This window comes from Centropristis striata, chromosome 17 (assembly GCF_030273125.1).
Source record: "Centropristis striata isolate RG_2023a ecotype Rhode Island chromosome 17, C.striata_1.0, whole genome shotgun sequence".
NCBI lineage: Eukaryota > Metazoa > Chordata > Actinopteri > Perciformes > Serranidae > Centropristis > Centropristis striata.
Window position 1 is genome coordinate 23948884 of NC_081533.1, and position 13678 is coordinate 23962561.

A 13678-nucleotide genomic window follows, 5' to 3' on the forward strand; every position below is an offset into this window, starting at 1 on the left:
ACATAGCTATACTGTTAAAATACAGGTGGTACAGGAGGTTTAACCACTGGTGAATGTGGCAACACACACACACCTAACAAAAACATACACACAAATACACAACATACCAACAGAGGCCTGTGACAGTTGGGTAACTCAGGCCAAACAAGCACAGCAGAGGACAGGAGGCATGTTGGGCATCTTCCTCTTTGCAAACTCTGTCACCTCTCCACACACATACACACAGCCTACAAAGAAAGCTTGCATGCGAACAAGCATGCACACACACACACACACACAAACAAACCCAATGCCCTCTTTTGCAGAAAGGTTATGTAACCAGATAGGCAGAGGAGCTCTCTTTCTGCACACCTCTTTCTTTCACATCTTTCCATTTCTATTTCATTAAGCTCAATCAGTTCTTCCGTTCCTGCCTTTCTCCTCTCTTATGCAGTGCCAGTTTTCTTCACATGGACTCAGCATTTCTTGAATGGGGTTTTTTCTCTCTCTGCCAGCTGTTGTTTAAATGCATTAAAAGCCCTTTGATGGCATAAATGTGACTGTTAAAAGTTTTAATATGGTGAATGTGGTAATACGCCCTCACAGACCTCCAGGAGGCGGATGATGTCAGCTCCACCTCTCTTCCTTCCCTCCTTACGCCACTCCTCCCTTGATGACACCACTGATGATGACATAAAAGGAGGAGGACGACGACGATGAAGAGGAGTGTCTCCCCCTCCCTCTATTTCCTGTCCTCCTCCTCACCCACTACTTCCTGCCATCCTCCCCCCAGGCATCCTGAGTCAGCTCTCACCACCTCTCTTCCTGAATCTTTCTCCTTCAAATCTGTTCTCATTTGAACCAAAAGCAATTTTCTTACATTTTTTCTCCTGCCCTTCATTCTCAGAGTCTGAAATGGTTTCAAATCTCTGTAGAAATGTGGTTTCATCCAACATCAAGAAACAGCGGCAGAGAGAGGGAGACTGAGACAACCAAGGCAAGAAGGAATTGCTGTCATGAAAATTGAAATTAATTCTTCATTAATGCTGTGATGTGTTGGACTAAATAATCAAAAGAAGAATTGTTAAAACCCCACTGAATGTTTCGAAAGCACAAATCCCTTTCTATGCTGCCTCCACAGGGTGTGTGGCACATGTGGATGGCACATGGATTGGAGCATTCAGGAGAAAGAAAAGAAGAACGAGGAGGAGGAGGATGGAGACAAAGCAGATGGGAAAAACAGATGCCAAATCCTAATGTCCTGTCCTACGCTCTGCACTGAACGCTCTCAAACTGTCACCTGATTTTATGGAGGAGGGTGTAATGCAAACTGGACAGGTGAGTAACATCTACTGTTACCTCTGCTTGTGCATATCTGGGGCCAGTAAAGTGTGAATCATAATCTTAATTGTAACAAACAGTGTAATGTGACATGAAATCAGGTTACACTTTCTTTGAGTATCTTCATTTATTATGTCTACAGGACATTCCACATACTGTGGACCCCAACTGCTATGTAAAGCAAAGTTTTGCAGCTCAACATATGTCAGTCATCTACCACGTCTTAAATATGATCCCTGTCCAAATAAACCGTCTGGCAAAACTGGTCCCAGGTGCAGCATATGGAATTATTTCACTTACAACCAGCCAACATCAAAACCCTGGTGTAAAAAGTGCTGCCAAGCTCTGCAAGTCAAGCACCGTGACATCATTGTGGCTTTAGATTTATTAGTAGTATTAAAGTTGCTTTTCTTGAATCATAACAACACTTGGGGGAATGCCACACAAAAAGGCTGTTAATCGAACGTACAACATTTAAGGCACATAATGAGCAAAATCTCTTTCATACACATCCACCATGATACAGTACACCTGTGTGTCTCTGTGATTGACGGCGCTGTCATACTGATTGATGCCAGCACTCACAATTATACTTAACCAGAAAATGTACAGTAACACTCTCACAAACATATTAACACACTCAGTTATTCAACATGACAGTCAGTGTCACAGATAATGAATGACAAATGTCCACAAGGTTTTTGTGGAAGAGACAGGAACCAAGGGTAAGTAAGGCACTTTATTTTCATCGACAAATCACTCTCTCACTTTTTATGCCCCCAGAATTATTTCTTCTTCTATGTTTTCACAACAACAACAACACAATCAGTAGATTGAATACAAATGAGTGCAGGGGCTATTCAAATGTGCCTGTCTAGAATAGACTCTGCCTCAGTATTGTTGCTTGCAACTTTCTTGGAAGCTGCTCATACAAACAATGTCACATTTGACATTGTGCTTCCTTGGGTACTGAACAATACACCCGACATGACATACATGGGTTGCGTCCTCTAGCAACACTGTATGCCCATCACAGCTAGCTATTTGGGGCCTGGCTATTTCCAAGAACAAAAGGATTAATCTACAAGCTACATCATGGATTTGTATTATTTGAGTTTGCTACAGTGTTACATCTTTGTTCTCTCTTTCTCCAGCTGAATCCAGTATGCTCTTTGAAGTTTTACATATGGTCATAGATCTCAAGAGCTTGCACTTAAAACTTCCTTGGGTCCTCAGCAATACACCTGCCAAGTGTAAATTTGACCCAATGAACATAAACACAAGCAGACAGAAATAAACTACAGACAGTAAGAGACTCCTTTCATTTTAGTTAGATATGTATCAACTACCATACGCAGAGCAGGGCTCCTTAATGTTTTAAGCATATACTGTACCTGCATTTTAAAACTATAAACAGTATTGGACAAAATGTTTTAGAGATTTGCAACAGAAGTGAAGGCTGTAATATAATAGTAAGAACAATGTTAAATACAAGAGAGTAAGAAGAAAGAAACTACTTGATTTTCACGGCTCATCTTACCCCCCCCCTTCTTTCTTCCAGTAACATTCTGTGCTTTGAATGTATGTGTGTGTGTGTGTGTGTGTGTGTGTGTGTGTGTGTGTGTACCCGTCTACAAGCATAATGGAGGGTGTCTACTAAGTCTTAAGCGGGATTGTGTTTATGCACATGTGCATTTATGTGTGTAATGGATCTGATTCATGGCCAGCTGTAAATGTATGTAATAAAGCTGAGCAGGCTAAGTGATGGAAAACCCCAGGTGTGTGAGGCTCGGCGGGGTCCTGGGAGACGCCGGCACCAGAGAGTGTGTGTGTGTGTGTGTGTGTGTGTGTGTGTCTTTGTCCCTAAGAGGGAGATCAAAACATTGAGTGAGAAAGGTGTGGAGGTGTTTGAGATGTATGTGTTTGAGGTCTGTGTGTGAAAATGAAAGAGAGATGGTGTTAGGTTATGTGTGTATAAGCCTCAGTAAGGGTGTTGAATGTGTAAATCTTAATTGTGTGTGTGTATGTGTGTGTGTGTGTGTGTGTGTGTGTGTGTCACACCCACACGCAGGGAGGAGCATACACACACACACACACGCACACACAATGCCGGCTCCTATTAGCTCTTTATATATCAGTCACACACACACACACTTACAAAACGGGTGCTGACCGCAGACCAGACTACTGACAAGGACAAACTGAAAGCCCCAAGACCACAACACACTGGACGGGACAACCCACACTTTGTAGTACTGATCTATGTGTGTTTGGAAGAGCCGGCATCTGTGTGTGTGTGTGTGTGTGTGTGTGTGTGTGTGTGTGTGTGTGTGTGTGTGTGTGTCTCTGGCCCCAGTCCCAATCAATTAAGTAGCCATGGTGAGAATGGCAACTGCTCTACTGAAGCAGACAAAGACTTATATCTACAAAGGTACACTTTAAATGTTTAAACCGTCAACAAGTCATGAATTAAATCCAACACTGTGTAGCCTGCATAGAACAGACCATGCTAAAACAACAGGTTGGATAAAAGCAGAGTGGCAGCTGGACAACAATGACATAATAATTAAAAAAAATTCTAACAAATCCAGTTGGCTCATGATGGCTCATATAATGTTCGAGCTGGCGGACAGCAGGCCAGCACAAACAGAAAATAGAAGAAAGCCTACAAAAGGCCTCAAAACAAAATATCAGTCACAATGACTCTGGTTCAAACCAGAGGTAGACCCTATACCCCAAACACACATAAGGCCTGAAAACTAACAGGCCAAATTACAGACAGAATGGGTAAAAACGATAACCTTATATAGTGCAAAACCATTGGGATTTCCTTTGTAATGGTTGCAACTCAAATTAAGTTGTGTCCTTTCAGAGGAAAAGGAGACAAAGCCACCAAATAGTAGAGAAGTGTCACATGTCTCCTCAGTAAAATTCCTATAAACCGTAGATTGAACCACGCCATATGAGAGATGGCACATGAACATATTGTAAATACCTCCTGGATATTTCAGTACATTTGAACAAGTCAAACGTTTCATTGTTCTAAAAGAAGTTCAGATAAACATATCAACTTGACAGACAAAACAGGAATCAAAGACATCCTAACATAAATAATCAGTGGCGTCATGCACATCCCATGTGTCACTGCAGGCAGGTCAAAGTCTGGGTGAAAGGTCAAAAGTCTTACCTGGACAGGTGGGTGCTTGCAGGAAAATGCAGGTGGCTCCCCTGCAGAAAAAAACAGTATGTAAATCATGGGTCTGATATGGATCATTTAAATTAGTCTGCTGTTACAGGAATGAGTTCTTCAACTAGGACGTAAGTTAGCATTTTAGCGCCCTGGGGTATATCCTCTCAAACTCAATGAGGATTTTGAATGGGTTGGTGGTTAGATGCCTGAAATAAGGTCTGTGGTTAACACAGGCTGAAGAGATGTAAACCCTTTGTTGTAAAACATAAAAAACCTTAGTAAATACCCCCATTTGTGAATTTTTATGTTTTTTTATGTGTCCTTAAAAGGCGGTTGCTAAGAAGTGGCTAAATGAGACTACAGTGGTTGTCAGGGATAATAAACTTAATCACACTGGACACAGACAGGAACTCTTTCACTAGTCCACCTTACAGCCTCTAGTCTTGTGTTTCAATGCCTTTCAAAAATCTTGTAGATTGTAAAAATTAGGTTTATAAACTATTCATTGAAGCCATATGACCGTGGTGTAGTCCGCTACAGCAAAACGTTAGCTTTTTACTTCTGTCAGCTGCATTATCGCTTCAAATATAACAAAAGTTGCGTTCATTTGTGAAGATCATCCGGCTGAACAAAACGTGTCAGCATCAGAAATGTATGTTTGCAACAGAGCATATTTTCTGCAACGATCCAAAATCCAATGCAAAAATTCCTTAGGCCAATTCTCAATAGACCCCATGGCCATGCTAACTTTTTGTTTGCTCTCTTTTAGTATTATCAGTTTTTTAGCTGCATGTCCGTTATGAGAAATACCTTTAGATGTCAGTGAATTGTGATGTTGTCTCTGATTTTGGGGTAAACTACTATAAACTGTGAGGTCTAATTTAACCCTTTATCAGGCAAAGAACTATATTTGGTAGTTAGAGTCAGGTAATATTTTGAGAAAAAAGTTGCAAATTTACTAGATTAAAGTGGCAAATCTACAAGAAAAAAAGTCGCAGATTTAAGAGATTTAAAGTGGCAAATCTGTGCGGAAAAAGTCGCAGATTTACGAGAGAAAAGTGGGAAAAAAGCAACTTTTTCCTCCCAGATTCACCGCTTTAAATCTCATAAATCTGCGCATTTTTTTCTCGTAGATTTGCCACTTTTTTTTCTCAAAATATTATTTTCGTATGTTTTTTTTTTCTGACAGTATGTAATATCCTCCAATATTCTCTAGGGTTGAAATTTGGAATTTGCAAGTATTTCAATGAGTGCCCTATTAAGGGTTACAGTGGTGAATCTGGGAGAAAAAAGTTGCTTTTTTCCCACTTTTTTCTCGTAAATCTGCAACTTTTTTCGCACAGATTTGCCACTTTAAATCTCTTAAATCTGCGACTTTTTTTCTTGTAGGTTTGCCACTTTAATCGAGTAAATTTGCAACTTCTCGAAATATTACCTGAAGTTACCAAATATAGTTCTTTGCCTGATAAAGGGTTAATGTGGTGGGATGTGTATATGATGTTGATAGTTTATATGAGGAAATGTAATAAATATTATGAACATTTTCTTCATACCATCACTAGGAATGGCATCAGTGTTTGCCGTTCCTAGACTATGCAGTCCATCTTGACGGGCTGTGATGCCCGTTCTTCCTACAGTCGGTCAGACATTTCACCGATGGCTTCAGTCGGGTGCTGGTGGTTCTTCATACATAGCACAACAATGCTTGGCCATGTTCCTCACTCCTTCTCTGTGAATGAGAAAGATACAATTAAAAAAAATTTGATCAGGGACATAAAAATAAAATTCTATTGGAGGGTAAAAATCTGGACAGTGCCGTAAATTTGTTGGTTGTATCCACTGGTTAAATTCAGACAACATATTTTAAGAAGCCACAGTCTGCTTTCCAACTCAGCACTGTGAGAAATTAACAGCTGTTCACAAAGGTCACAAGCATATCTGGGTTGGACTGCGCATGTGTCGCCATCTAGGGGAGAATACACACTCCTGCCATTTGTACAGCTAATAAAACATGTAGTTGTAGAAAATCAGACAAATACCAGATACACTGATTCAGTGCTGGTGTGTAATTACTCCAGTCACGAAGCACAAATATTATGTTAATCAAAGTAAAAGCATTGATATATTGAGCTATTGATTTCCTGTATCAAGTAAATGTCGTAGAGATATAGATAACGAGCAGCAGCCAAGAAACAATGGTATTTGAAGCCATTTAAAAACAGAGGTGTGAAGATGGGAAAGAGAGGCAGTAACTGAACATGTATTTGGGAATATAGTAACTGTATATGCAGTGTGCATCTTTGAATGACTGGATGAATATACAGAAGGAATTTTAAAAAATGCCTCATTGTGTGTATATGTCCAGTAAACAGAGGATGGTTCCATAAAATGAGTTTACCAAATAAGTCTGGTTAATTTAATTTAGTTGATATTATTTTCTACTGCTGTAAAGCCAATTCAACTAGTTTTTCCTGCTGAGTTGTTTAAGCCAACGCTCTCACTATATATTACTATTATATACTGTAACTGTGTGACTGCTACATGACATACATTAGTGGTGTGGCGGAAAACTTTTTTGTATAGGAAAAGGCAACAATTACTGTGTATATTACATTATGGGGAACCATTTGTTTTGCAAGAAGCCAGTGAAATATTGTTTTATTTCCGGTTTGGTCTCAGGGGCATTGTTGTTGCATTTAATTGTAGCAAGTGTAACTTTAACACCGGTAGTTATTCATTAGCTACACCTTGAAACTTTCAAATGAGCCCAAAGGTGAATTTAACCGCTCATCTAGCTCATATTGAGAGCTACAGTACACTCAGGTTATAAGTACCTGGGCAGAGGCATTGTTGTGTACACAGTAAAATGCTTGCTGTCCGGTTAGCTTCTCAGTTTTTGCATTTAGCTCAGGAAATAACTATATATAATAGAGCTAAATGTATACATGAAAATTGCTTCATTATTTACTTTGCAGTCTTTCCGGGGCTGTACCGAAACTGCCTGTACAATGAACTTCAGGCTACTTGTTGCAGCTGTGTAGGTCTCAGGCCTCCTCAAGTCGCACTGCATTGTGGGACATCAACAGTACATTATCCCATTGAAGCCTGGAAAGCGTTTACGTCATTTTGTAGTATTTGTACAAGCTCTCAAATACTTTTTGAATTTCATTTCTATCTGCTACAGAGGCTGAAAAATCTTTTATTTAATAGAAGAGTTCACACTTTTTCCCCCAGAATTTTTCCAGAATTTCCAGAAAATTAGAGGCTTATTTTAAAATCGCCCAGCGGTTTTTCAGGCCTCAATGGGTTAAAAATGAGTTTGCATTATTAATTAGGCTACCGTGGCCACAGTACGTACCTATTCCTTTATTTTTTGTTTTTGCACTTTGCACAGAACTTAAACCCACAATCTCAACCTGCTCACGACCTTGGCCTGCTGCAGGACTACTCTGACAGAGATACACAAATAAATATAAGGATTGACTGTGTGATTGTTAGTTTTAGGATAATCCAGTCAAATAATTTAGAAGGCCAATATAGAGATCTTGGGCACATTTTAATTTCACTCATTTCAGGGACTGAGTTTCATTCAATTCATTCTTTATACATTTTGCAGTAAAAAATAAAGAAATTAGCAATGCGCAGACTACTCATTCTAATTAATGAAAAATATCTGATGTCAATACTGGCTAATTTTATTCTAATATCTAAAATCAAAATGTGAGATATAAAATAAAAAGGCATGTTATTAATTGGATGGCCTTGGTTCAGGCACTGCTACAGGCAAAGTGATGAGTGCTCTCTCCAGAAGTATACAGTATATATATATATATATATATATATATATATATATATATATATATATATATATATATATATATATATATATTAACCAATTCTCTGTCCTGTGTCGCCATCCAGTGGCAAAATGCCTAGAGTGCAGGAACAGCAAAAAGAGGGGTGGAGACAGAAGAAAATCCAAGGGAAGAAAATTCAAACGCTCTTCCTGGAAATAGTAGAGAACCCGCCACAACTTCACCACATGACATTTCAGAAAGAAAATGCGACACTCCTTCCTCCAACACCAGCGAGCCCACATTTCATTCAGTAAGCCGCTATTCAACCCCTAGCCACAAAAATATCACAGCCACACGTTGTATATCACACCCACGGTCACGATCCATCGCCTTTTAGTGCATTTAGAAACGTGTAACCGTGATCAAAACACGGCGATTGCGACATCACCAACTCCAGACCTACCTTCCCGTAAACTATCCCCTCCTTACCGTAAAAGCGTGACATCACCAACATACGTTTCGATATGAATTTGGGGAAAACGAACTAAAACAGCTGTCAGAAACACGGCAATATGAAGCCGCTGCAGTATGGAAACTTATCGGCCCTATTTGTGTAAAGTTAGAGTAGTGTAGCCATTACACGGCATTATGAATTACATAATACAATATAATCTTCCCCTGAAAAATCACATTAATATACGCGTATGTTTCCACACAGATGCATGGTAATTGTGCCTTGCAAAATCTTGACTTTACCAGACTTATAATTGTCTTTTACAGTTCTCTAATTTTTCTTGTAGTGGCTTGTATTTTTGCTGTAATGTTGCGTCCTTTTTAACAGAATGGGGATACTGTAGTTCAGGTTGTTTTCAATGGAGTCTCATTGGTTCCCAGTTACAATTAGGTAACAGCCTGTACAGCCTCACGTGCCAGCATGTATGCCTGATAGAGTCATAAGCTTACCTTTTATGTGCAATCCAAAATGTGCTGGGGAGGTTCCGTGCTCACACTCGCTGTTAAAACACTGTAATAGTGGAAAATCTGCAAAGCAGTCCATCTCCTTTCCCAGCCACGAATGACGCAGCCCCCTAAAAGCCCTCTCCCAAAAAAACATGAAACCCCATTCAACATCCATAACGCGTTTAGGTGCAAACGTCGACACGGGGAGCGCTGTACACGCAGATAGATCACAGCCCAGGCTGAGAAAATGTTGATGTGTTCGCCCATGGGCAAGGCATGACGGATAGACTCATCACTGATCTTGCATCTCTGCACAGTCATATCGCCTTTCTAAACGATTGCACAGCTCGTTTCCTCCTCTGAAGACCATCTGGTAAAAAATCGCCAGCTCTTGCAACCTCCAAGGCAGCGGGGGTTGCAATGGGCACGGATTCCCTTATCATCCAAAAACACAACTGATATCCATTTCCTAGAAAAAGAATGGTCTACCGCGATCAGAACAGGCAGTCCTTAAAGAAATTGCGCAGTTTTTATTCCATTGAAACGGAGACTCTTTCCCTTCTGTCCCCGTTGAAAGGCTCTTTCCCTTCCTCCTCCTCCCTCCTCTCCTTTTCTCTCTCCTTCTCTCTCTTCCCTCATGCAGGTTTATTTTCGGTGGAAGAGTCTTGGACATTAACTGCCCCGCCTCCACAGTCACTGGCAAACACACTGTACAACTTGCCCAAATTCCATTATTAACTACAATTGAATGGAGAACAACTGGACCCCAGGTTTTCCCCTTAGAACTATTTGGCTCAAGAGTCAAACTCTCAGTTGGAGGTAAATTCTAAAGGGGCCAAGAGCCACTTGAGGTATCAAAAGTGGTGCTTTGGAGATGTCTGGTAATCTTGTCAGGTGCCTGTCATTTCCCAAGAAACTGAAAGCTAGGGCAAGATCATGGTGGGAAATCAAATTAAAGCACAAGGCAAACCCATTAAGACTGTAGCTCCCACACAGAGGTACAGTTGGCTCTGCAGGGTGTTTGAGGGGTTGTCAACGGGTCCCTAACAAATAGCAGATTGAATTAAGTTCACTGGTAATACATTCCATAGCAGACACTATAATCTGATTCATTTTCTCATGCTTGTTCTCTAATGTGACGTACATTTTCAAACAGGGGTCTACAGGTCTGTAGAGAATAGTTTTCATCCAAAAAGTTTGGATTCCCTCCTCACAGATATTCAATAAATGTCGACACTTCTTTAAAACGTAGGAATTTTAGAAGCTGGTGTTTTACAGTTACTGAGTGGATAAGCAGATGGAGGAAGTTGGCTCACAATGCCCCCAAGAAATGAATTTTTCTGAGTACTGGGAGCATTTATGAAAATAAAACAGGCACTGTTTGAACACAGATACCAGCTCTTACGAAATGATAAGCAACAGAAATTTGCACTTTTTTGAACCACAAAACTTTAGATACTGTGTTCCTGCCTTGGAATGCACAAATCCAATTTTATTATAAGAAAGGAAAGCTGATTACCAGCACATAATAAATGTATCTAAAATGTTTCCACACCACATTTACATTCTACTTCATTTCAGCTGCTTCATTAAGCTTGTATCCATAAAAAACACCTCCCAGGTCTGATATTTTTGTTACAACCAGGCATGAGAATAAGCCAATTTGAATTTGAATTCAGCATGTTGCTATGAGTGCCCCCCTCCATCTCCCACCCAACCAGAGACCACCAGTGTACACACACACACACACACACACACACACACACACACACCCAAACACACACACACACTCAGACTTGGGTCTGATAAAGAGGCTCTTAAACCCTGAGGAAGTTCGTGTTCGGTCTTTCAGGGGGACAATCCTTACGTCTGAATACAACCTTGAACTCAGCCCCCCCTCTCTCTGGTTCCCCTCTCTCATTACTGGACCATTCTTCCTCCCGGCTCACTTTCTCCAGGGTCCTTCTCTTGTTTTTCTCTCCCTCCTTTTCAGGAGTTTGTGCTGAGTCCTTTCCAGTGGGGAAGTCCGGGCCTTCTCTCTCTCACAACGCTGAGCGACTCCAAACGTCTAGTGTGTGAAGCTTCATTAGAATTCATTTGTTTGAATAGGTTCATTTCTCCTTCAGTCGCTGCCTCCCTCTATCCTCTTTTTTCAGCTGGGGGGAAATGCATATTAGCATAAAAATATCCTTTACCTCACCTTGCTTAAATGCATTGTTTGCATGTATGTGTTGTTACTGTGTGAAAGTTTCTAATCTAATTTTCACAGAATCAAACATTATTCTTAAACTACCAGTAACAAATTTTAGTTCAAATAAAGATTGTAATGGATTTGTAGTTCCAGAACTGTCAGGTCAATAAGCCAGAAAGTGATATATTATGAGCTTCATAAAAACATTGGCAATGCAGTGTATTCCACAATGAAGCTCACTTCCAATTATGTTATTTTGCAAATGGTTTTATATCCCAGGACTGTGTTCAAGCAATGCACAACAGCTCATCAGATTACCATGGAATTCAATTATCACAACAGACACTTACACGACCAGGCAGTCACTTGATCCAGATGTTGCAAGGAAGAAAGTTTCCAGTAAAACACAGCACTTCACAGAACAAGTCTATTCCCTGTGTGTGTGTGTGTGTGTGTGTGTGTGTGTGTAGGTGTGTAAGTATGTATGTTTGAGCAGGGTAAAAAGGGGTCAGCATGGAAATACTGATGCAGGTCTGCTGAGAGGCTGACAGCCGGGAAAGGAGACAAAAAAGTAAGAGAAAAGAAAGAGACCTTACCAGAATTGTGTCAGACCAACTTCAAAGTATCAAAGAATGATTCTATTTATTGTTAAAGCCCAGGTGGTAGAACCTGTTTTATACAATACAATTCAGAAGAAGCAGGGTTTAAATTTAAAATTCCATTTGCTGTCTGTTGGAGCTTTGTGTGTGTGTGTGTGTGTGTGTGTGTGTGTGTTTGAGTTAAGGCCTTTAATTGTCCAGGCTCATGAGAAGAGCAGTCCCTCTCTTGATCCAGTGGTCTGGGGTCACAGCTCCGGATTTGAGTTCTACACCAACCACAAAAGATGGCCGCCCTGCCGCACCCGAACGTACTGGGAAGTAGTAACACGGGCACAGGTATATACCTACACACACACACACACGCATGCACGCACACACACACACACACACACAAAACAGACAGAGATGAGACAGCAAAACCACAGGGCATGATATCACAAACTAAATACAAAGATGGAGAAACCCAAAAAGTGAGTAAGGACATTCCTAACAAAAAAAACAACAACAACAACTCACTTTTGGCTGCCTTCTTGCGGTTTTCCACAGGTTTGAAGTGGATGGTGGGGATGGGACAGACCATCTGCATCGGTTCAGCTTCCACCAGACAGGAGTTTCTCTTGTCCCAACCAGCCCCCTCCAGGTACAAACCTCGCACATATACTCCATCCTGTAGAGGGGAGAGAAAAATAATAGGCACAGACACAAGGGAGGAAGGGGAAGGGACAATAAGGTAGGGTGAGAGATATAAACACTTGTGTGGAGGTGACATTTTGCATTCAGCTTTGAAAAAAAATGTTTATGATAAACTGCCATGCCAATTAGTTAATTAAACTGAGAAAGGAAAGAAATGGGAGGAGTGAGAACAAGAGGAAGGGGGGGGGGGGGGCGGGCTGCAGGGGAGAAGAAGGAGGGAGGAGAGAGGCCAAGAGAAAGACAGAGGAGAAGGAAGTTGAAGAGGAAAACAGTGGCACAGAAAGGAAAGTAGAATGGGAAGCAGTGGGTCATGAGTGAGAGTGAGGGTAAACTGCCAAGGGAGGAAGATGGTGGGGAGAAGAGGGATGAGAGGTGGGAGAGAGACAGGACATAAGAAGAAAGGAGGAGAAGAATGGTAGAGAGGAAGGAAGAGAGGCAAAAAATAAGATCAGTTTGGACAGAAGAAAATGGAGTCAGAGAGATGAAAAGAAGCAAGAGGGAAGCAGCACAAAAGACAGGAAGGGCTGGAAATGTGCATTGGATTTGGAGTAGCAGAGGGGGTAAAGTGGAGGACGTGAGAAGAGGCACAGATAATTTGATACAGAAAAGAAAGTGAGAAATAAAGAGCTGCAATGACAGACATTTTAAAGAGGGAAGGAGCAACAAAACAAATGAAATCATTTTCTGCCAAAGTCCAAATTTGAATTGTAAAAGTGCTATGTAAAATAATTAAAATGCAAGAGCAGATTGAGGAATGCAAAGCGGCGTACTGCTTTGAATGAAAATATGTTTTTCAGGCAAAAAAAACCCCACTTGTACCATGAGTCCATGTTTGAATAGAAATGAAAAATGTGATGGAAAGTAGTGATGACAGCTGAAAGCTAATGGCTCAGAAAAAGTGGTCTGATGGTAAGTTTATGGAAATCCG

The 13678-nt window shown here is 40.8% G+C and overlaps 2 protein-coding genes across 2 annotated transcripts in view; both read right to left on the reverse strand.

Annotated features, from left to right (window-relative positions):
- kdm6ba (lysine (K)-specific demethylase 6B, a) overlaps positions 1-9856 on the reverse strand; it is a 100532-nt gene extending 90676 nt beyond the window's left edge. The window contains exons 1-3 of the mRNA XM_059354353.1: positions 9271-9856; positions 6064-6239; positions 4508-4548 (exon numbers count right to left, since the gene is read on the reverse strand). The gene's annotated coding sequence lies outside the window, so the exon portion shown is untranslated. The remainder of the gene's footprint in view (positions 1-4507; positions 4549-6063; positions 6240-9270) is intronic.
- Positions 9857-11728: 1872 nt separating this feature from the next.
- The window catches only part of dnah2 (dynein, axonemal, heavy chain 2), a 71232-nt gene continuing 69282 nt past the window's right edge, over positions 11729-13678 (reverse strand). Inside the window, exons 87-88 of the mRNA XM_059354886.1 lie at positions 12574-12724; positions 11729-12401 (exon numbers count right to left, since the gene is read on the reverse strand). Coding sequence (XP_059210869.1) covers positions 12247-12401; positions 12574-12724 — 306 coding nt within the window. The 3' untranslated portion in view covers positions 11729-12246. The remainder of the gene's footprint in view (positions 12402-12573; positions 12725-13678) is intronic.